At 47.5% G+C, this 24,247-nt stretch overlaps 1 protein-coding gene across 1 annotated transcript in view; it reads left to right on the top strand.

Moving 5' to 3' along the window:
- Positions 1 to 24,247, top strand: part of COL23A1 (collagen type XXIII alpha 1 chain) — a 169,482-nt gene that overhangs the window by 94,620 nt on the left and 50,615 nt on the right. The window contains exon 3 of the mRNA XM_068698014.1: positions 20,235 to 20,279. Coding sequence (XP_068554115.1) covers positions 20,235 to 20,279 — 45 coding nt within the window. The remainder of the gene's footprint in view (positions 1 to 20,234; positions 20,280 to 24,247) is intronic.

The following is a 24,247-nucleotide window of genomic DNA, read 5'->3' as shown; positions in this document are numbered from 1 at the left end:
GACACCAAGAAAAAAGGGAAAACTCTTTTTACAATTATTTTTCTGTGGTAAATGTGCAACCTTGAGCCTAGTGCTGGTCTTTTGTAGAAGCTCTGAAGTGGCATCATGGTAATGGTAAATCAGCTGAATGGGATGGGATTATTTCATGCAGGCAAGAATTAAAAGTAAAATCACATGTTCCCATGAAGCATTGCCCTTAGTTTTCAGCAGTCGGATTAGAGTATAAAAAATGAAGGTTAGCCAAAGGAATTGAACCCCAAGAAAGTGATTTGCTTGCTTTCAAGTGTGTTGTGTCTGAAATGTAAGGGGTGGGAAAGGTGTACATGGTTTTTAAAATTAGCCAGTGGTGGAGGATGTAAATGGGCAAGTGCAGTAAATGGGCGCTCCGGCTGGTACCCAGCAGGTCTCTGCCTCCTGAGCTGGAAACCAGGAAACTTGGCCTTAGCCCTGGACACATTGGTTGTTAGTGGGGTAAATGTCTCAAACAACTCTGTGGAGCTGTTCTCTATCTGTAAAGCCTGAATAATCAGCTCATATACGTGCTCTTTGGACTCTTCCAGCGAGAAGCTCCATGGAAATTCCAAGAATCCAATATTAAAGGCTGACTTTAACCTTTGCTGAAAATTGAGACTGTTATTTACAAATTCCTTTTAAGTAAAACATTTGGTGAAAATAATGTTTTTACTCTAGTGAAATACAAATGGCTGATAAAACAAGTTCTATAGAAGCAATGTTTAAACAACAATTTAATGTTTGCATCTACAGGATGTTCAGAGGGCAATCAAACATGCCATAATATAACGACTAATGTAATAATATGGGCTTGAATTACCTGAGATAGCTCTAAGGCAAGGATCCTGGTTTATGGCTGGATAGCACTGGAAGAGCTGCTTGTCACGAGGCGTGAGAGGAGTTGAAATGGTGCTGAAGACAAACGGGGAGCTGGCTGGTTATTGCTGGTTTAACGAGCATGAAATGTAAGTCGAGGAGGGCTCCACAACTCAGGTTTGGGCTCCGAAGTGTCTCATCTGAGCTGCTGTGCAGTCACTCCTTGATTCCCCCATCAGCTTTCTCCTTAGGAACTGCAAACTGAAGGCAATGGCTTTCATCATAGCAGCAATGAAAAAAGCATTTACCTTTCTGAAATGCTTGAGAACAGTGCCTTGTGCTCCAGGCTATCCATCCAGCGTGATGAAATTCTCAGTTTTTCCTTATGGCTGTGTGTGTACAGATGTGCCACAAAGCTCTGAGCACTCCATCCATTTTTGAGCATGATTAATTTGCTTCTGCACCAGACAACTTGTTGTGAATTAAGCCTTGCCAGCTAACAGATAATTTTTCTAGCCTTTAAACCAATTTACGATCCAGCTGATGTGTTCCTCGTTTTACTAAACCTGGCCAGTCAGCGCCGTCTCTGCCACCGAGCAGGAAATTAATCTGTGCAGATATTCGACTCCATCAGCTTGTGTACCTGCTGCATGCAATTGTGGAGGAGTTTGGCAAACTTTGGGTAAGAACTGCATGCTCAAATTGTGCTCGGAACAGCTCCCAACAATATTCCCCTCTCTGCTGGGCCACCTCCCCAGGGCACCATCTCCCCTCCTGCCCAGCTGGGTGCACCAAGGGCACCCAAAGCCCCAGGGAAGGGTCTGGCTGCATCCTTTGGACAACCCAGGAGAGGGAATCTGGAGGTTGCAGAGCCCCAGCTCGTGAATAGACAGCAAATGTAGCACCGGGGTGGTCTGAAGACTCATCTTCAGTCTTGTACCAGTGGCTGGGAGCTCAGCCACCATGAGGACCTTGCAGGGTACCAGCCTGGCTCCGTGGTTGAGGATACAGATGGGTGCAATTAGGCTGAAACTTCAGGGGGGTAAAGAGAAAGTGCAAAGGAGCTGTTCACTAAACTCTGCATTTTTATTTATGTGTTCATATAGATGCTTTACAAAAAGAAGGGACTCCCCTCTTAGGTGTTGGTTGTACTCTGGTGTTGCAACTGGGGCTCTTCAGAGACATTGGCTTCATTCCTGCACTTTGCTCATGGATGAGAGCTTGAGAATGCAAGCCATTGGGCTTACCCTTTGCATGACTAGGAAGTGGCAGTCGGATTCATTTCCTTGGATTTTCAGGGATTGTGGAGACCAAACTGTCGTGCATCTCACTGGCCGCTGTGAATCTCTGCATCAAAAAGATGCAACAAGATAAACTTCAAGCAATCTGAAACTAATTCGGAGATCCCACTAAATGACCAGTGTTTTGCTGAAGTGCCAGCAATTTTTCTTCCCAATTTTGTTTTCTCTCTGAGCCGTATCTAATGCCTTTGAAGTAGCTTAGTTCAGGCCAAAATTCGTGAATGCTGGGAAACCAGCAGTTCTGAGCGAGGAAAAGCCTTTGTAGTCTTTTCAGACACAGAAATGGACTAGGCGGTGTGTTTTTTTATTATTAATATCTTATTTCCAGGCCTCCAGCGTTTGGCCCTCAGCTTCAGCCTGGTTGCATTAAAATACGTGCTGCAACCCTACCGGGCGGTCAGCAGCTGAACTGGGAGCTTCGTCAATGGGGAGCCCTGGTGGGGAGAGAGCATCTGCCCTGCCCCGTGTGGCTACGTTTTGGGGTCACGCATATGGGACCAAAAATTGACTGGCTCAGAGATGCAAAATGGTGCCTCTCCTGGGCACCTGTGTTGGTTATTTAGGTCTGTGATTAACATCAAGAAATCTAGCTTTGGTTAAAATGTATGCAGTGCTTCAGCTGGCAGACTTGGAGGTCAAGAGTTAGGAATTTGTGATATGAATTTGGTTCACGATTGAGTATTCAGCCTCTTGTCCTCTTCTTAAACTGGAAATTTGTTTGGGAATGATGGGTACAATTCCTGTTACCATATGATTTCCAGCCTGGCACTGGGAGAAGCACCAAATATCCTGACAAGTTGGAAAACAAAGATAAAAACAGTATTGTATCCTGCACTTAGGTGTTCCCTGAGCTGAGCAACGCAAGTCTATATCTTGCAGCAGGGATCTTGCTGTGTCAGTAATGCCCTTGAAAAGTGGAAGCTGAAACTAATGTTATTTCTATCGGGGATTTAGGGTTTTTGTATTTTCCTGTAATACTGTGTTCCTTTCAATCTATTTCAAAAGAAAAAAAAAAAAAAACAAACTACAGAAATTCAAATACAAAACAGTCTGGATGTCATCTGGAAATTATTTGACCTCTTACATTGGCTCTAAAAGAAATCATAAACAAATAAACAAATAAAGCTTCTTTTCTAAGATTAAAAAAAAAAAAAAGACACTTCATTTAATAACTAGATTGAAAAACAATTTGAAACTTAGTGGGGGGTTTTGTGTGTGGCACAAGAAAGGAAGGAGCCCATTTCGTTTGAACAGTGAGAGGCGATGCCACCGGTCCGTTTGGCATTAACCCCTTGTCAGGGGCGGGTGGAAATTGCCATCATGCTGAGCACCTCATGGTGCACAGCCCCATGCCTCCTGAAGCTGGTGGGTTTGGGATCTTGATTTGGGGGATTTAAATGATGTGGGAGGGGATGTGTTATTGTATCCTAGAGGGAGTGAAATCTTACATCTAGTATTTGGAAAGACTCTGAACAAATGACCACAGCACTCCCCAGTTGCTCTAAATCTACACGAAGATCACCAGTCTCTTTTCTTGCAGAATTTAATAGACCAGTTTTCTCTACCTTTCAAAAACTTTTAGATCTAAACACTCAGTTTGGAGTGTGGGGATGTCCCTACTTTCTTTTCATGAGACGTGGTCTCATCTCTCTCCTTAACTACCCTAAGAGCATGAGGCACCACTGTACGTCTCTTGGGTAAAACATGTTAGTGGGCGTAAAACAAAAAAATATTTGTCTATTCTGCTGTGGACAGCTCTTCAGGGTGCTGTGGAAATCTAATGCTCGGTAGTTCTGCAGATATTTTTGTATGTGACTTTCTTGGAAACAAACCTTGTTAGGCATGGAGCATTCCTGGGCATCCCTCTGAAGCCGGTCGGGATCTCTTCCCTCAGAGTCTTTGTCCAAGATCAAAGGAGGGATGATGGAGCAGTTGTGTTTGGGCAGAGCGGGGACTCATTCAGCCTCAAAATACCAAGAACCTTCTGGGCATGAACTTAGACCCATGGCCCAACTGAGCTTGAAAACCCCTTTCCTCCCTTCTTCTAGAAATAAGTGGAGAGAACTTCTGAGTGACCTGCAAGAAAGGGCTGGGCCAGTTTGGGAAATAGGTCTTCATAATGCAGGGAACTGTTGTGGGTGGTCTGTGTTTTCAGTCAGGTTGAAAGAGCTGGTTTGGTGGGGTTAATGTGCGCATCTCCAACACACCCCGAGCGTACGGGCTCCCTGGGGCATGGGCAAAGCAGGTTTCTCCGTGGCGGTGGGGGTGTGCATGCACTCACACTCGAGTACTTACGTGTTTCTATTAAGATAATTCAGCCAACAAAACATATAGCCAAGGGTGATAGAAATTGAGGAATGCAGACTCGTTCTTGGCAGCTTGCATCTGGCTTGGAAGCGTTTCAGGGGTTGGATTAGATCTCGCTGCTCCGTGGGTCAGGCCTGGGGTAATTGCAGAGGCAGAGGTGGAGCGCGGCTGAACCGGGGATTAGCGCTGAGCGGCGCTGAGTCGGGGGCTGCCATCGATGGAGGTGACAATGACAACGCACCAGGAGTGTCTCATCCTGGGCATTTCCACGCTGGCTGAAGTATTTCCAGGAGTATTGAGCCCGTGGGGTGGGAAGAGATGGCAAAGAGATGGCAAAGGTGCTCTGTGTTCGAGGCAGGTTCCTGCCTGGGGCGAGGAGGGAACGTGAAAGCGCCCCGGGCTTGTCTGGTTCTGCTCAGTTTGCTCCAGGGGGGCCCAAATACCTGGAGTCCCATGGTGAAAATCTGACTTTTTGCCCTACCGCTGTTTGCTTTGTGGAATTATTCCTGTTGTCATTAGTTCGCCTGGTTTTGTGCAATATGTGCATTGTATGCAAATAAGTATGGCAAAAACAATGTCAAACAGGCTCGCATTTGAGAAAAGTTAATATTTCTCTTGGCAGTTCTAATGGCCTTTGTTCCCTATGTGCTGAATTAATTTTTTCTGCAGGCTCTTGCTCCGTGCATGTCACGATAGGGCCCGAGTGACTTGCTGAAAGGGCTCTGCTAATCACCTAGGTGGAAATTCCTTTTTGCAAAACGCAGATCGGGTACGTGGCCGTTTCTGTACGGCTTCCAGACCTGTATAGACATCATCAGACCAAAAGATAAAATTAAACAGCTTGATACGAAGCTACCACAAGCAAAACAGAGCTGGCCTCGGCCTCGTACTTGGGTTTCTGCGGCTCACTGGGCTGCCTGCGCCGGGAGGCTTCGGGCTGGGATACGCAGTGGGTCTGGAGCCATGGCTCAGAGCTCGTGGCCCTCTTGCTACATGCCCTGATAAAGGTTTTGTAGCTAACAAATTCTCTGGATTTCAAGGTTTCAGCTGCTTAAATGAAGACACTGACAAGTCCCAGACCGCATCACAGTGAAGCCCAGCAGGCAGGAGCAGGGAATTGGCATGGGGCAGGGGCCGAATCAGCAGTGCCAGAGGAGGATGGATGGTTCTGGGGACGCACACGAAGGTCTTGTGCTGAACCCATCCATTATTCTTGTGTTTATTTCTCATTCTGTCAGCTTCAGTTGTGTTTCTGGCAACTGTTTGTTTGCTTTGGGCAGTGATAGTTATATTAGAGTAAATATTTTCTAGTGATTGTCAAGTGTCCAGTTTACTTTAGTTTCTTGCAATTTCCTGCTTTAATTAAAGGGAAAATAAAACACCTGCAGAAAACTGAGCTTTTTCAGGCAAAACTCATACCTCTGAAATTTAAAAAGGGATTTTCAGGGATTCGAGAAGTGGAAAGAGAAGCACTATCTACAAGGTCGAAGCGAGCTCTCCTCTGTGGCTGTAAAATGGCACCATAAAACCTGCGTGAGTCCCTGCGGCCAGAGAGAAGTGGCCATGGGAAACTGATGGTCATACCCTCGTTCTTGTTTATCCGTCCCTTCCTTCCATCCGTTTCCTATTGAAACTCAGTTTTGTTGTTGTTTGTGGGGATGAGGGAGCAGCGGCTTTGGAGCGGGAGTCTTGTGTGTGTGTAGAACATGCAATGGCTACACGTGCAAAGCATGCCATGGGCTGCCGGTTGCTATAACAGTAACAGCACAATAAATCCTCGGAGCTGAACCATGCTGTCTATGTGTAAGCTGGGACATGTTTCCATTGTCCAGTTTCTCTTCTTAAATGTTTTCTGCAGTTCCCCATTCACTCCCAGTCCCTGTGCAGGCGGGCGCAGACACCGTGAGCTCATGCTCTGGGCTGGCCCCGGGATGCCCTACTTTTGCAAAATTCCTTTTTCTTGCAGCAATATGATTGCGGGCTGGATCTTATTTATTTTATCAAAGCCACTTTTCAATATGAGAGCAATTAATAAATGATTATGGAGAAGAAATGCAGCATTTGTTCCCCAATCCCTATAAATAAGGTAATTGCCTTCTCCAGTGGGAGCGGAGTTGGCAAGCGTTTCACAGGGAACTGTTGAAGTGCAGTGTTTGTTTGACATGTTTTAAATGGTTTACCAAGCAAAATCAGACACAAAAGGAAACCGGGTTGTCAGTCAGCTGCCCTGCCTCGGTCTGTTCATGTCTCCCCGTCAATCAGAGCACCAGCAGCTTTCCTGCCTGGCTGTGGAGCTTGTGATAATTCTGGCTTTTAGACTTTCTGATTTTTTTCTTTGTACATCCGACACAGGCTTTTTGGAGGATCTGATTTATTATATGGATTTAGGCAGAGCATTTGCAAGATTTACTCTACTTTGTGGTATTACGGCAAATGTAAACACATAATTCAACAGTGCCAGAAGAAAACGAAGGTGGGAAATAGCCTTTGGCAGCAGCAGGGGGATTTCAGAGCTGTGAAAAGGGGTAGAGACAGCCTTGTAACCGATGGTCCTTCTCGTGGAGGTGAAAAACAATACGCTGTCACTTTGAAGGGCTGTGGAGCAATGCCGGGGGAGCCCCGTGCCCCAAACAGTGCCCGCGTTGTCCCGGCCGTGGTGCAGGTGCCGCTCGGGGTCTCTGTGCTGTGGACACGGAGGAGCGCGGGGCCTGTCAGAGCTGTGCAGCCGGCTGCTTCACTCAGATGGATCTTGTTTGAGCTCCAACGCAAGCAAAAAGATAAGAAACAGAAACATCGGCTAGAGAGAGGTTTGACAGCCAAGTTTTGCAGAAACCAGATGGCATTCCTCGTTGTTCTTTCACCCAAGTAACGTGGGTTATCCCACCTATCTGCCTGTGGGTAGGGAAACGCCCCCCTCTCACCCAAAAGCCTGGTTTTTGCCAGATTTTTGGCTGTGGTTGCAGCGGGCTCCCTGGCTACAGTTCAGGCAGGTCCACACAATCAGTCCTGAGCGTGCAGCCATGACCTGCAGAGGTGACCGGTGACTTCTGGGGTCCCTGCTGCATCGACAGGGGCTCTGCCCTTGGGTGTCAGAGGAAGGGAGGCACCGTCTGATGTTTTCTAAGACCTGCAAGTGGAAATGTTTGGGTTGGGATTTCTCTTTTGGGCTGGGTATCATTGTGCAGTGTTCCTTGAATCCCTCCAAGATTCCTTGAATCCTTTCTGTCCTGCAACGCTACGTGGCTGTGGAGGCAGTAAATGCCGGAGGGCTGGTCATGAATAATGGCTAATAATCAAATGATCAAATGACACCCACTCGTTTCTTGGAGGAATGAGTCAGATGTGCTAGAAAATCTTCATTTTGGGGGGGGAATAAGGGCTGGAGCAGTGATTTGAAAACGTTACAATCCCGTAGGCTGCTACCAGCATGCAGGACATCTCCGGGATGCAGATGTACAGACCTGAAGATGTTGTGAGTTGGGCTAATGAAAGCCAGACCAGCCTCCAGCCCTTCGCTGTGGCCTCACGGATCATGGTTTGGAGAGCAGAAGCGGGAAACCGGAATCTAGATTTTTTTTTTTTCCCCGTGTTCAGTGCTAATTTCCAGCCATTACACTTTTATACGTGGTTAACTGCCCTTCCAAAGGCTTCATTTATCTCCATTGCAGAATGCAGCAGTATATCTATATTCGTGAAGGACTCTCAGGGTTTCTGCTTTAAGTACTTTTAGATCCTCAGGTGAAATTAGATCCAGTATATCAATAGTTTAAAAGCGTATCCTGGAACCTAGAAAACAAAATTGAAAGCAGGATTCAGCTTATTGTGTTGTCTTAAACCCAGGTCTGATTTTAGTTAAAAACTTGGCAAGATGTGGTGATAGGCACCGCATAAAAATGACTGGAAGATGAACGCCAACCCCGCTGCCCCGCTTTGGGGAGAGACTGGCCTTTTTCGTGATCTTTTGAGAATGAAGTGGATTTGGAGAGTTTAAAAAAAAAAAATACAACTATGGTAGAATATGACTGGGAAAATAATGGTGCGTAGAATGATCTCATTGAGCCTCAAAGTGATGTATTTGGGGAGTGAAGGTTCATGTGTTGATCATGGTGTGCAAATCTCTTATCCCTCACCGCCATCTCGCCCGTGCTCCTGCACCAGCAGCTCCAGCCCACGCGATGCCACCGCTCGTCCCTGCACTTGTCCCTACCACCAAGCCAGGACCGTGGATGCTCTCCGCCTTTCCCTGCCTTATTTCTCTGCCCTTGTTTCCTGTTTCCACCACATCTCACACCATTTTCTCAAACTTGGCCGCTTTAAAATACAAGTGGAAACCGATGGTGGTGTCCAAACTTAGTAACATATTGGATAGCTTTGCTCTCAATAATTGCCTCTTTCTTTTCATCTTATCTCAGTGTTCAAAGAACAACAATACCTCATCTCTGTAAAACTTTGAACCTCTTTCCTGGATGTTGTTTGGTAAGTCAGGCTGGCGATCCAGCAGTTGTTTAGCTGATCTCTGCAATCTGCAGATGATCCAAACCGAAGTGTCTGGAGCTAAAAGGTTGCACCTTTGGTATTGTCAGAAATAATTTAAATTTCCCGTTTGATCTCTGAGATGCTCTTTGCTATTAAGGAAAAACATGGACATCTCCATCTCCCCTGCTGCCCTTCTATCCTATCAATCCTGCTTTTTTTTTTTTTTTTTTCCCCCACTTTAAAATGGGGAAAGAGAATGCATTTAGCTGTCATGTCAAAAGATTTATAAACCTATTGCTTTACAGACAACTGAAAATTTGGAGCTGAAAATAGTCTGAGTACCCTTGAAAGGATGCGTTTGGCTGCTTGGGAGTGAATTTAGCATCTGGAAGAGGCAGCTGAGCAAAGTCAGTCACTTCATTATGGCTTTCGGAGCTGTTTGCAAGACTAGTGATCCTGAAGCAGCCAAATAAAACAAACTATTCATCAAATAAGATGCATCAAGTAAGCAAATGAACACGGTTAAACAAACCGTGGTGGTAATTTTGGTAATTTGTAAATTTAACGTGCACTTGCAGAGCTCCACAGAGTAGGTTGCGTTTTGGAAAGGCACGGCTGAGCCGTGCGTTTGGAAGCAGTTCGCTGCAACGCGCTGGCCCAGGAGAAGACTTCAGTCTACAATGAAGTTGTTACTGAAACGTCCCCCAGATGTGTGAGCAATACATCATTCCCTCTTTGCATTGAAATAAAAGCAATCGTTGCCACTGAATCCTGGGCTAGAGCGGGCCCAAAACATGGCAGCAATGGGCTATAACAACGTTTAATTAGCAACTTTTGTGAGCATTGGCTTGTGCTATCTCATTAATTGTGCCTGTTCCCCACCTTGTGCCAACCACCTCCGAGGCACGGTGTGCGCCAAAGAAATGTCAGCACACTTTCTGGTATCTCAACTATGTTTTTACACGTGCCAATATACCTATTTTTTTTCTCCTGGTCTTCCTACAGCTGTTTTGTGCTCTCTCAGTGCTGACTCTGCTCAGCCTCCACGTTCCCAGCCTGCAGCAAGCTCTCCTGCACCCCGACTGTGGTCTCTGTGGCTCCTTCACCTGGGGCTGGCCATGAGCAAGAGGCTGTGTGTCTCTGTGGTCACGTATCCTAGAGTTTTGTCTTGTGGTGGCAGCTGTAATTAACCTCTGCTGTGCATGTTAAAGCATTTCTTAACTATAGGGATGCCCAGAGGCATGTGCAATCGGTGCCGGCATCCTGCCTGGAAGTGCTGCTGCTCTCTGATTTTCCTTATCAATGCCTTTGCAGTGTGCTCCTGCCCATTAATTGCATTCGGGCTTGACGTGGATTAGTATTAAAGCTGGAAGCTTAATCCTGTAGAGGGAGGCAGTGGCGGATACAAGTGTTGCTCTTAAGTTAGTCATAAATTGCTCTTATTTAGCAGAGTTCTTAAGTGTGCCATTGAGACCTCGGGCAGCGGTCTGCACTGCGCTGCCCCAGCGTGTTTCCGCTGGAAGTGGTGCAGTGCGGGTCAGGAACACGGCAGTAAAAGAGCTGATATTGTTTGGATCGTTCACACGTGCTCCAGGAAACGCCGTATTCTTCTCAAGAAGTGAATATGGCCGTAGCACGTGTTGGTTGTCTATATAATGGAAACTATTTTCCATAAAGTTTCCTATATTCCTTTGCTGGAAGGCTCTCAGATGGGTGGGAAAGCAAGCTGTTTACACACAGCGAGCCTGCCGTCTGCCCAGGGTCATCAGAGAAAAGACAACGGTGCCTTCAGTTCCACAGTCAGAACGAGGAAACACTTTGGTGATCACATCTTCAGCGTGGTGAAAAGTCAAGGTCTGGGTATTGCATTTCAATGCAACAAATTCAAAGCCTTTAAAAAGAAATATTTTTTCACCCTTTACATCTCTCTGTAAAAATTTTTCATCACTGATTTCATTGCATTATCAGGACTAAAATGAGAAACATTGCTTACGAGCAAATATAGCATTTGAATGGGGGCCAGGAATTCCTTTTACAGTGTAAGCTTTTGTGTGAAATAAAAGCCAAACAGCTGCTCACAACTTAAGTCGGAGTAAGTGATCTAATGCTATTGCTCTGGTCTCAAATTTGAGGCTAAATTGTTTCTTTGCCAAAGACCTCGTGCCAACCTACCTGGTCCCAATTTGTGAGAACAAAGTACATTGTTTCTGCTGCTCCGGGAGTGAAATCGTTTTATTTGACGTTTCTTCCATCATAATTTCACCCCTGATGTCGGAAGCCTCTACAAAGTTGAGACTCTTCTCGCCTCCGAGTTATGCCTCAAGTAGGAAATTACCTCTGTGCCAGGCTAGTCAGTGGGATGGTTTTATTTTAATGTATCTGGAGACTCTTGGCCATTAATGCATTTTGCATTTAATGTATTTTGTTCTTTCCTCCTCTGTTCTCACTCTTTCTGCTGGTCCTTCAGCAGTGCCCTTCATCAGCTGCTCTCCAGGCTTTCCCTGGGACCCCCCCTACGTGAAACCTCCTACCAGGAGCCAGCCCTGAAACCTGTGCTGGAGATGCCTCCAGAGCTGAGCACTGAGCCTCTTGTCCTCAGGGCAGAGCTTAGTTTGGGTCAAGGCAGGTATTAATATACCCAAATGACTTAAGACAAGGTACCCGTGGAAGCTCCTAAATCCAGGAGATAACCAGGAACTGGTACCTGCAGAGCAGTCGCTTTCCAGTTGTCTAATTCCTCCTCCATGCAACCCCACTTGGATGTCATTGGGAAGATGGAGGGAATGCTTAAAGTAAAAACTGTGGCTCAGTGGTGCTTAAACTTTAAACCAATGATTTGCATGCTTCAGGAAAAAATTAAAAGAAAAAAAAATAAATAAGGTTTAATTACCGAGGAGAAAACTTTCCCAGCAATGCAGAAGGCAGAATATTTCCCTCCATGCTTGTTAGACACGGGCTGTGTCTGTCAGATGCACCGCTATGTACTTGCCTGCTCACAAAAGGTTTTAATTTCCACAGAACCTGAAGAGAAATTACTTCATACTCGCTGAGTTGTGCAGTAAGCGTACCGTTAGAGCTTAGGTTCCTGGAAGATTTATGGCAAATATACCAGCAGAAAGAGGGGAAAAAGCCCCGTGGCCAAGAAATGCCGTGGCCTGTCCCGTGGTGGCGGTGGCCTTGCTGGTACCCAGTGGTATGGGCAAAGCCTCCAAGCAACCCCAGCCTTGTGCATCACAGGGCAAACCAGAGGACTTACGTGCCTGTCTGGGTTATGTTTATTTTAACAGAAGCTAAAATGAGGAAATTTGAAGCATTGTATGTGTTATATTTGGAAGATCACATTGCTTTTTGAGTATTTTTCTATCAAAAACTGCAATTTTTAGGAGTTTAGGTGTGGCGGTGTGATGTGCATGGTATAAAATTTATGTGAAGAGAAACTGGGAAAAAATCCCTGAGTTCACCTGGTCTGTCCCTGATGTGGTAAACCCGCCACCTGCTTCACGCGGGCCTTTTACCTGGGCTGCATCTGGCTCCTTTCTGTCCCACCAGCTGCTGGCTGGAAGGCGTTTTCCTGGCAGTGAGCAGCATCATTTCGTGCCTGCTGCCCCTCTCCTCAGACACATCTCTAGCTCTCCAAGGTCACAATGCCGTTAATAATAGCTCTGCCCTGCGTGCAAGTGGCATTTTAACAGCATTGCTCGGGGTACCTCTCCCGGAGCTGTTCAGTGACACGTTTACTGGTAGGGCAGAGTTCCTGCTGGCTGAATCATCTTTCCTTTAAATGACACTGCCCAGCAGATTGCCCGTCTCGTGCGCTGTGCCTGGCCCGAGCAGTGAATTGACCTGCACCCACAGGTGGTTCCCTGGCTTCTGGGATTTGCTGATGGCAAACGAACATGCCACACACCTTGAAGTTTTTCTGAGGAGATGCAGGTAGTGGACGTACCCGCAGTGCCTTCATTTGTACCTGCGTGTTCGTGCCCCAAGACCTGAGATGGTGCCAGGTGCTGGGTGAGACAAGTCCCAAAGCCCTGAGCCCCATCCCTGCTCCAGGAGCCCCTCAAATGGCCATGCCAAGGGAAGAGTGGCTCACTCTGCGTGTAGGACAGGATTTCATTTTCTCTTTTCCCTGCTGTCAGTAACGGGCTGCTTGCAGATGGTCTGCTTTCTTAGAGGGACTTGTGGGATTAAAGAAGGGCAAAGTGGATCCACACACATCCCGTGTTGGTGCTCGGCCACACCAGGAGAAGGATCATCTGTGTCCATCTTGTAGCACCTCACAGGACAGATGCCTTCTCCTGAAGTCCCTGTGGTAGTTTCTCTGGATGCTTTACATTGAGAACAATTATTTAGAAACAGCCAACGTTGTTCATGTCCATAGCTTAACGAGATTTATTTGTGTAACCCTGCTGTCAGTGTGATAAAACATGATTAATTTATTTTCTGTGGAGTACGATCTTTACTTAAATTTCACAAGGGCTTCATCAACACCAGCTTGTTGCTCATCACCTGGCCGACTTGCTGGAGGCTGCAGGCTTTTTTGGGAGCCAAACTGATGTAATACCATTAGGTTTTCAAAATCAGTCATCGGCGTTTGATCCTGGCCAAGTTCAGCGTAAAAATAGAAACTCCAAATGGCGGCTGCAGTCAGGTCAGAGCAAAACTTAAATCCCCAGTGGTGTATTCCTCAGCTTCCCCTTATCTGAAACATCTGCTGGAACATGCGTGTGCTGCTGGGGTCTTGCTTGCACCACCATACAGGAGAAACTATTCCTAGCCCTGGACCTTCCTCCTCACGTGTGCCCTGCGTGGAAGGGATTTGGCTGTTCGGTTTTGATGTGGCTTGTTTTGCTGAGATGCGCTTTTGCTTTGTTATTTGAAGCACGCAGCGTCGCAGAGCCTTGGCCCGGGGTTAACGCAAATAATGAAAATAGAAACAGCTCCCTGAGCTGGCCGTGCAAGTCTTTGATGGGCTGTTCTTGGCCCTGACTCTTCATTACGATGGTGCTTGTGAGGAAGTGTGTAGAAAACGAGGCGGAGGTGGAGGGAGTGCTTTCTGCATGCTGAAAACTTGCTGGGGGGAGGAGAGAGGGCTTGCAACAGAAGAGAGCTGCTGCTTTTGAAGATCCCAGGAGGAAGGATTTAAGAGCTCTTTTAAAGATGCTGAAATTGAGACTTGTAATCATGCAGCATGGGATGAGCTTTGAAACAGGAAAACTTTGATTTTTATGTTCAAGTTTATTGGTAACATGGAAGCTAAATCTGTCGGTGATATTAGTGTGATCGCTGTAGACGTGCTCCTGGGACCCGCTTGGCCCCGTCCCTCTCTTGCTTTATGGTTTGCACGTGGCAGATTGAGCTCTTGGGGTGGGGAAGCTGAGAAACGAAGGGTGGGGAATCCTGCCCAATTGGGCACCAACCATGGACTGCATCCTCAGATGTGCTCCCGTAAAAATAACATTTAAATGCAAAGTATAAGCTTGTTTGCTTAAAGTCCATCGTGTATTCACTCCTGTGCAGTTACTGGGATCTTTTCTAGGTATTCGAGGAGCGGGGTTATTCAGCTGCTCTCCAACTCCTGTCTTGCCAGATTCTCTTCTGCAGTTTGTGCGTATTGAGTAATATGGAAAATGACAGAGGCTATTTTACATTTTGCTGTGGGATCCTGGATCTGGAACAGCTAATTCTGATTGCAGATAACGAGCATTAGTTTTGAGTACTTCCGCACTCCAAAAACGCAATCCATCAAAACCCAAGTACTTTGTGTCAGAGCTGAATGTTGCACTAGAGGTTTTGTAATCCAACATGTCAAACTTGTTTAAATGTGAGCTCGTAACTGAAAGCCAAAGGAAGCAATAAGTGCTTCATTATCTTGCTTACCTTATAGAAGTGTCTTACAGTTTTTGGGGAAAAGAGAAAATGAACGCATTGCTGCAAGAAATGCGCAACTATTTCTTGGGCTTGTAGAGGTGCTCCCAACATGTTGCATGAGTTTTTTGGGCTTGATTGCAGGCTGGTATCTTGTATGGTAAGCTTACTGACTGGTGCAGAGCAGTGCTCCGCTTCACCTGCTGAATAACTGGGCATCTCAGTCCCTGGGGACTTTTTGACTCTTCCAGGAGGTGGCTTTGTGGTAGCAAGTACTTAAGCAGAGAAAAGCCTACTTGCACGTGCCTTCTGAAAGAGCTGTCCTTGGGGGGCATCTGCTCATTCAATCCAGACAACGATTTGCTTAAGGTTTCTTAATCTTTTCTAGATATTTTGAACGTGCAGAAGCATATAGGTATGGTGAACAGAGGTGGTCACTTTTCATAAAGAATCACCAAAGCCTGTGTGTAGGCGCCTGCCTTCTGAAGGGCTTTCAAAGCTACCGCCTCTGCCCAGGGTTTGCACTCAAGCAGCTGCCTCAGCGCAGATGTGTGAAGCTGAAATCTGCCCTGCAAACCTTCCCACCTTGCACACGGCAGCCCGCGCAGCTGCCCAAACGTGCATCCTCTTGGTTTAAAAAGAAGGCGGGGAGCACCCTGTCCATCTGCTCCTGCCCTGTGCCAGCACGTTATCGGAAAGTGGCCTGAGCAAGAGCAGCCATAACAAAAGGCAAATCGCCCGTGTTTGATGTGAGTGCAGCTGTGGCTTTATTCCAGTCACTTCTTAATTTATATTTCAAATTCAGTTTATCTTCATGCCCTGGTGACTAAACAAAAGAGCTGTACGCGCTTGACTGTTTGAAGAAACTGTCTCTGGGTGTGGGGAAAAAGGGGAAAAAAATGATTTAAGGGTGTGTGTGTGTAGGGGGAATCCAGAGCACTGAGCGAGCAGCACAACCTCACTGGCTTTAAATGTAGCGTGAGCTTTGGTTTGTTTCAACATGTGCCTGTAGATCGTTTCACTCTTTGAATGATCTTGAATATTATTTTCCCCTTTGTAGCAATCACCCACCCAAGGGAAGAGGAGCCTTTGTTGGCTACAGCTAGGAAAAACACTGAAACGCCCCAAATTTGCCTCTGGTCTTGAGTTGTGCCATCTCACAGGCTAATGTATCTCTTGTGTGGGTTTTGTTGCTGCTGGTGAAGGTTACGTTTGGGACACGGACTGGCTTTGTCACCTTGTTGGGGTGGTTTAAGGCTGTTCCCCCCAGCTCTGCACCCATCTCATCTCACTGGGATCCCCTCGTTGTAGCTCAGCTGTAGAGTTTGTGGCATAAACCTCTGGTGCCCAGGTGCTCTAGCCAAAACACACCACCTCGAATGCTGCCCAGTTGTTCCAGCTTGGGTCCTGGAGCTGCCTTCTTCCCCAGAAACTGAGCACAGCTCCCAGCACATGGCGAGGAGGATGCTTGTGTGCATCCTTGCCCAGGCAGGCCACGTGGAGTTGTATGAAGGGAAATAATTCCTTGCTTGTTCTGTATCTTGAAAGCAACTGGATCACATCTGGAGCTGCAAGGAGCTTCCCTCCACTAACAACCAGGGCTTGCTTTCTGGGTGGCTTTTCTGCTAACATAAACCATAGCCCAGGACTCCGGAATTTTCAGGGCTCTTGGACCAAATTTGAAATGAATCTTAAATTATTTTCTTTTTTTTTTTTTTTTAATTTGGAAAACCTCTGTAGACTGTAGGTACTGCATGTTTCCAATCTGTGTCTGGTATTTGCTTTGAATCTTTGGGTCCGCTGGAATCCGTAGCCAAGAAGGTTCATGCAAAACGTTGTGACCCAAAACTGTTTAATCTTAGATCTGTGGTCTCAGAGTCTGCAGTCCGGCCCGAATGCCTGATGAGTATCAGCTGAGCAAGCATCGCCGAATCTGACTTCTGTCCATGAACCATAAACCTTTTCCCCAGGGAACAAGAAAGTAAATTGGCCTTTGTGCAGGAACAGCCAGCGAGAGCGGGGCTGCAGCTTCCTAGTGCTCAACACCAGGCCCTGCGGTACGCTGCGCAGGTCTCCTTCCTTCTAAGTAAAGCCATATGGGAAAAAAAATAATAAAATAGGCTTTTCCAAGAGTGGCCGAACCAACCAATTTGTTCAAGCTATTCTTCTGGTTGACTCATTTTTAACCGGAGGAGAAAAACCAAAAAGGGAAGGAAGAAGACAATTTGAAAAATGCCAAAAGGGAAGAACGGGAAACAATCTAAACCACTTGGAGCTCACAAAAATGAAAATTAGAAAAAATGCTGATTTTATGAGTGGGTAGGCCCTCCAAAACAGTGTGAAACTTGATCTTTTTTTGCTGGCATTTAACACCCACCTTCATTTTGGTGAACACCAGTTTACCTTACGTCCATCAGCAAGGCAGGTGGTCATGGCATTCGTAAACTCAAAGCTGAAGTGACAGGGCCCAGCAACGCAGCTTCCCCAGTCTGGGAGTGCCAGATTTGGCTGAATTAGGAGGGACAAAGCCGTGTTCGACATGCATGGTGCGCTAGCCCTGCTTGCCCTGGTACTGGTGGGTTACTGAATTTATAGAGCAACCCAGTCAGCAGTTACCCAATTTGCAACAGGTAAATTAGTTCAACGGGGAATAATTTACTGCCCTGTGGAGAACTGTGTTATTTGGGCTCTTGGCAATATTCTGTGAGCTACAAAACCAACGTTGCCTTTAATTTTTCATTTGCTCACCCACAGTAGGTGACATGCATGGCCACTGCCCAGCGGAGTGTCTGAGCCAGCCCCGTCCATTTGCTGTGAACTTTTTACCTTATTTCTGCGGCTATTCCTTAGATGCACCTATCAGCTCTTCCTCGTAACGGCTCCGAACAGCGATGTATTCCGTGCTCTTCCTTTGTCTTGGTGTTATTAGATCTGTCGTCTCGCTGGCAGGCTCGTGGTGTTGTCAGGAACCGCGCGCCGTGCTGCGCGCTCGGGCTGTTTAGCTTGAGCGTGACACGTTGTTTAAAAACAGAGCGCTCCGTGCTCTGTGTTCGCTCTCCTCTCCAAGCTGTCTTTCATAAAAATGTAAATAAAGAACTCCCAGCGCTGATACAGCGGGGCTGGGATGGGTAGGAGAAAAGGCCCGGCGATTGCCCAATTGACATTAATGCAACATAAATCTTAATTATATTGAACAAGCATCAGGCTGCAGGATCCGAGCAGTCGGAGTCGTTAGGGAACAGTTTACAGTTCGCATTTATCTTCAAACGAATTCCCAGGCCTCCTTAATTTCCATTGTAGCCTCCTAATGGGGTTTAAAACTAGACACAGAATTTGGGTGTAATGTTTAGTGCTATCTGCATCAGGCAGAGATATTTTTTCCATCGCATGAGCATCAGTTCCTGAATGAGCCCTGGTGGTGCTCAGGTGCAGCTGCGGCACCTGCGGGTGTCTGGCACCTGCTGCCACGTACCGTGCCTCGGCCCCAAGCTGGTGGCAGCAGCTCTGCTTGTGAAGCTCTTGCAAACATCTCCACCATAATTTCCATTGTGCAGACTGGGCTTGGCCACACGTGCACAGGTTGATGGCCCAGGGCTGCGGCTCACTGCCGAGTGCCCCAACCTCCCGCTGGAGGTGGCCGTGTCCCTCTTGGTCCCTGCTCAGGTTCTCTCAGTGGAGACTTTTCCAAATTCAGCTGTTGAACGGCAGCAGGATTCTATATGTTGAGTCCAAAAAGTCTTTCCTGCTTTTCCAATTCCATTTCTTTGACCGATGTTTTTTTCAGACAAATGCAGCAAGGGGAATGGAAGAGAATGGATTTTATTTCTCTCTCATCTTTGATTTCTCTCAGTGGTTGCTGCGAGCGTGCTGTACTTGTGGCTCTAGGTGTTACTTCTTTCCTTACAGATTCCCTTCTGGAAAAGATAGACTGTAAAGAATTACACGATGTAGGCAGTAGTCAATTTTTCCCTTATGGTGTGAAGTAGTAAGAAATCCCTTTAAGTTTACTACTGATTTTTGTAGTTGTTTAAACAAAGTTTGGTTTCTCACACTCTCAGTCCTCGGGGCCCATCCTGAGCTTTACGGGAGCTCGGCACGCTCTCGCCCTCCGGCACCAGCCTTCCTCTAACCGAGTTAAAAGCGTTGCTACCAACTCATTAGTCACTTGTTTCAAAACCCAGCCTCTCCTCCAGCTCCACTGGCACATTCCCTGCTCCCAAGAAACGCCGTGCTCCCCCCCTGCCTCTAGCAGCAGAGAGGTAAAACTTACAGAGCTGCTGGGGACGAAGCAGGTCGTGGTGCTACTGAGGGATGGAGCAGCCCCCAAAATGAGTGCAGGGGGAGGCTGGAGGCTGCTGCCTCGTTTCATAATGATAGCAGCAATTCCTAGCAGCCACACAGCGCCTGAGCTGGGCACCGGCATGCTCAGAATTGGCCCGTTCCCGTGGCTGGCATGGAAAGGGGCTTTTCTGCCCCCCAGCAACCTGCCAGCTCAAGGAGCTACCAACCCCTTGCAGGGTGAGCCCTGGGCTTGTACCTGCAAATTGTCACCTCCGTAGGGAGAGCGGGGACTGGAGCCCTGCCTGCGGTGCCTGCTGGGGGTGTGTTGAGGGACAGACAGACGGATGGATGGATGGATGGATGGCAAGTTTACCCTGATGTTAAAGAGGAGCCCCTGGCTGCACCTGGGGTCCAGTTACACGTTTGGGCACGGAAATGTTTATGCAGAAAGTGAAATCTTGCTCGGAGCGCAGGACTATCTAGGGCTCTGTGTTTATTGTCCTTTGCACCTAAAAGCTAACAAAGCAGCAGAAGGCAGAGGCAGCAGGGTTGTTTCCCATATAAAAAGGGAGCTCTTGTTTTTGTTAACGTTGCTGACACCCAGTGAACGCCTCTCCGGAGCTGGCTGACCTCCTGCAGGAGGCTACCAGAAGCGGCTTCTTGTCCCCATCTGGCCATGGGTGTGTTGAGGGCGCATGGAAGCTGCCAGCTCCCAGCCATGGGAGCCCGCTGCCAGCAGAGGTTGCAAAACCTTCGCCCGCAGCACAAAGGATGCAACATCACAGCAGGGTCGGGACCTGGCTGTAGCAGTGCTCTGTGCCTATTGCTTATGTGCCTTTTATCCTTGATTTAAGGACGTGCTGCCCCTCGCAGCTTTTTATTGACCACCTAGCTATTGCTGCCCAGCTGGGTAGGAGAAGAAGCAAATGTTTTATATCTGAGACAGTGGGTCTATGATGGGGTCTAGGCTGCTTTGGCAGCCAACGTTGGGACTTCTGGCTTGGATAATGGTTAGGAAGAAAAGGCTTCGGTTCATCGCTTCGATCGCTGGTGTGGCTTGCAAGATTGCAGTGGAGGTGGGGAGGGCAGGTGGTGGTTTGGATGTAAGGGGAGGGCTCGTGGCTGCCCTGTGCCCCCTCTGCCCATCGCTAACCCTCTGCTCTGTTTCCACAGGCCCTCCGGGGAGGCGAGGGAAGCCCGGACGGCGCGGAGAGCCCGGTAAGCATCGCGGTCACCCCACCGCTGTCACGGGGCTGGGCACAAACCTCCTGGTACCACTACCATCACCTCTATCTGATGGGCTGGCTCCTGGTTAAACCACCAACTGGCCTTGGTGGGCACTCAGGTTTTTGCTAAATGTTGTTTTATATTAATACTCATTTGGCACTTTGATATTTGGTGGGTTTTCTCCTGTCTTGTGGACTGGAAAAGCACTGATGTTGTGTCAGCTGGGGAGCAGCAGTGCTCACACTCTGCTTCTAGGTTGGAGTGCAGTTGGAGAGGAGAAATGTGGTTGGCACCGGGCTGTCTGAGGAAAACAGTGACCTCGGTACAGGAATGTACCTAGAAAGCTGCAGGTAGTTTGCAACTGCCTCCACTTATCAGAAAACAGATAAAATTTTACACATTTTGTCTCTTAAGCTGTTGAATTTTGAGTGAATTAATGGGGACCAGGGAGATTTTTATGTAGCCGGGAGGCTGCTCTGTGCTGCTCGTTGGCTACAGCAAATACCCAGCTGGGTTTTCTAAACACAGAACTTTCTGGCCATCAAGTTTTACTTTTATCTCTGGGGAGAGCGAATCAGGGGTTTTGTTTTGCAAGCTATGAGCTGATCTCCGTGGAAGACAGACAGGCATTTCCCTTCTCCTCCATCGCTGCTATTTCATGGTGTTTTCTGAGGCATTTTTGCTCCTGAAGCATGGGGGATTACTCACAGGCAAAACATGGAAACTGCCCTCACAGGGACAATGATGGATCTCAGTTCTCTTCATTAAACCCCACTTTCCCAACAGTTGTGCTGTAGGAATACCCACCAGCTGGCTTTGATTTTTGTCATGGTTTTTTTTGGAACATAACCGTGCTCCTTAAAGCCCTTATTGGAGTACAACGTGCAGCCGTGGTGAGGTCTGCTGATGAATCTGGAGTATTTATATGCAGGTATTTATGCAAACATTTTCCAAGGTGTCTTCCTAGTCCTTATACAATTCTGGGAGGCGGATACGGTGCTCACAGTGCTGAGCTTGAGTGCGTCCTCGCCCTCCACTCTCCTTCTCCCTGCTTCACACGACAGCTTCTGAAGGGCCACTCCTCTCATGCTGCAGTGTGCCCACAAGCCCTGCTCAAGCAGCTCCGTACAGATGCCAACCACCTCCACACTGGATGATCCACTGGCTCCTGCATGCCCACACACCCTCAGTGCTGTCTGAGCTGATACAACCTTGAAAATCTCCAAGCAAATGCAGAAGGCAGAGCGATTCGTACCAGGTCAATGCTGTCATCGGGTTGTGCCACCTCTGAAGGCTCGCTGCTGTGTGCTGTCACCTGTAAGGTCTGATGTCGCATTGCAGCTGTCTGAGCATCCGTCTGAAGAAGCAGAAAAACGTAATAAAGATGCACAAGTTGTTAATAATTGGTATTTTTCTGAATTTTTATACAATTGCAAAGGAAAATCAAGGAGAGTGGGATATCACTGGGGAAGGCAGAGCCACAGGGCAGGTGGCAGCAGCAGCCATCTGAACTGATTTCTTCTGAAGCAAGCGGTTGGCAGCAGCAAACACCCCCGTGCATCGCAAGCCACACTCATGTGCACAAACACTCGGTGGGGCAAAACAGCTGAACCCACCTGATGCAGCCCCTGTGGACTGCTCTGCTCTGCTCTGCCGCGGGTAGAGATGCAGAGAGCAGGCTTCCCTCTGGATGTTGGTTTTGGCTGAGCTGCCAGCTGTTTGTTTTCACAGAAAGCCTGAAGATATATTTCTATATTTGTTGGAGAAGCTGACCACACGTAAACCAGGTCCTTGTTCCTGTGCTACAGCTGATAAACGTGAATAAAACTTTGTTTGCCTAGCATGATAGCATCCACCCCCAGGGACCCGACGTGGTTATGGTCTAACAGCCTCCAGACAAACGCTGTTGAAGAGCCAGAAGACTCAGTGCTCATTTCAGCCCTGCCAAAGGGAGCATTTCTTTTTTTCTGACAGTTGTTGAAATGGTAACGTTGAAAAACTTTTTCTGATTCACATTGAAACTTTCAATTTATATCTTTTATAAACAAGCAGAGAAACTATTAACAGATCATCCTGTCCCTTTTCAGTCGCACTCTCCTGTTGATTTAAAACAATTCTCAATTGTATTTTTCCTCTGCTTGGATAGATTCAGATCATACAGGAAATTAATCCAACAGCTCTACATTTCTCTAAGCTAAGAATTTGTCAGCTTGAAATCACACTGAGACAACCACTCTACTACAGAAAAACACAATACGACTGAAGACTAACTTTAAGCTAATTCTAGATAAAGCTGAACTAGTTGGATTGTTTTGAAACAGGGCAGTGTGGTTGCACAGGCTTCAAAAAGGGCTGAGAACCTGAGCGTCCTGTGGCGGCGCGGTCGTCCCCGCTGTCATCTCCTCGCTGACCATAAACACGAAGCCCAGATACGTCGGGGAGCATTGCTGCGGCTGTCAGTGCAGCTAAACAAAGCCCGGAGTTATGGAGCCGGGCGGTGCTATCTGACCTGCTTTATTTACTCGAGCAGCCAGCTGGCCCTGGGAATCTCCCTTGCGGCTCCGGCGATGGACCAGCCGGTGCCATGGGGCTCTTGGAACAGCTCACTCGTGCCCCTGGTCTGCTCCAGCACGTCCCCAGCTCCATCAAAACATGTCAGCACCACTGTACAGGAGCATCATGCCCATTCCCACCAGCCCTTGAAAACTTGCAGCCAAGCAGCATTCCCTGGTTGTAAAGGTTGGTCCACGCTGGGGCACGGCTGCAGGATGGATGAATCGCATCCAGGATCTGGGGATTTAATCTGGTTGCGTGTCCGGGTCTCTGTGTAACCAGACTGGGGGCTGGCAGCTTGATCCACAACTCAAAGTCCCTTCAGAACAACCAGGAAGGAAACACGTCTGACATGGGAAGTCTGTGAAGTCTCCGTGTACGTCTCTACTCCCAGCACGTGAAGCAAGATCTGGTTCTGGACGTAAACCTCCTGAACTGACAGCGCGGTGAGGGCAGTTGGCTGTCTCAGGCACAGAAATTGCCTATATGGGTAGGCCTGGAAGGGTTATCGTCATTGGACAAAGTATTTCTGCACTGGAAAGTGTTGACTTAGCAAAAACTGCTGTCTCTGGCAGCGAGTTTTGTTTACAGAAATTTTCTGTTTCAGAAACACTTGTAGGGAAAAGGTTTTGAAATTTTGAAAAGGGATAAAACGGCCTTCTCCCCCCACCCCAACTCTGTTTCCAAATTTACATCACGCTGCAGTTGTTTCTTCAGCTTGAACTTCTAAAAAGGTTTTGGTACCAAGTAATTTTTTTTTTTTATTATCCTGTTACATCTCTTCTGTTTACAGAAATAGCCCAGTTTGGAACAGGGGCGACTCTAAAGCTCTTTTTAAGGAACGAGAGCAAAGCAGTTTCTGTGCAGAGACACATGACTTCTCTCCCAGCCCTACACGTACTTAAGCCCCATATTTTACCCATTAAGACTCTTCCAAGCCTCTTGGCCATGCGACTGTACAACCGTAAACGTGCAGTTGTTATTCAGTCAGCGCATGTGTGCGTGCGAGGAAATCACAGAGAGCTTTCTATTTATTTGGGAATTTCCATTGCTCCCTGCCTTTTGCCATGATTGTTCGTGTCCATATGCCATCGGACATGGAGGAGTGCTTTGGCTTCTACTAAGCGTTAGGAAAAATCTCATCTGTCCTACATTTGCTCTCAGCAGCAAGCCTCTTTGCTAGGACTTGCACCCGCGCTGAGGCACGGACAGGAGATCCTGAGGCCAGCAGGCAGGGACAGAAGTTTCTTTCCCATGCTGCAAAGCTGATCCGTGATGTCTGACCTGGCAGATGTCCCCTTCCTCCTTGTCCATGCCCTTGCAGCATCCTGGCTCAGTAGCTGTGCACATAAATACGCAGCACGAGTTTTTGTGGAGATACTTTTTGGGCATTAGTGAGGTTTGGG

This window comes from Anas acuta, chromosome 14 (assembly GCF_963932015.1).
Source record: "Anas acuta chromosome 14, bAnaAcu1.1, whole genome shotgun sequence".
NCBI lineage: Eukaryota > Metazoa > Chordata > Aves > Anseriformes > Anatidae > Anas > Anas acuta.
The sequence above is the reverse complement of the archived record's forward strand: the minus strand, read 5'-3'. Positions and strand labels throughout refer to the sequence as shown.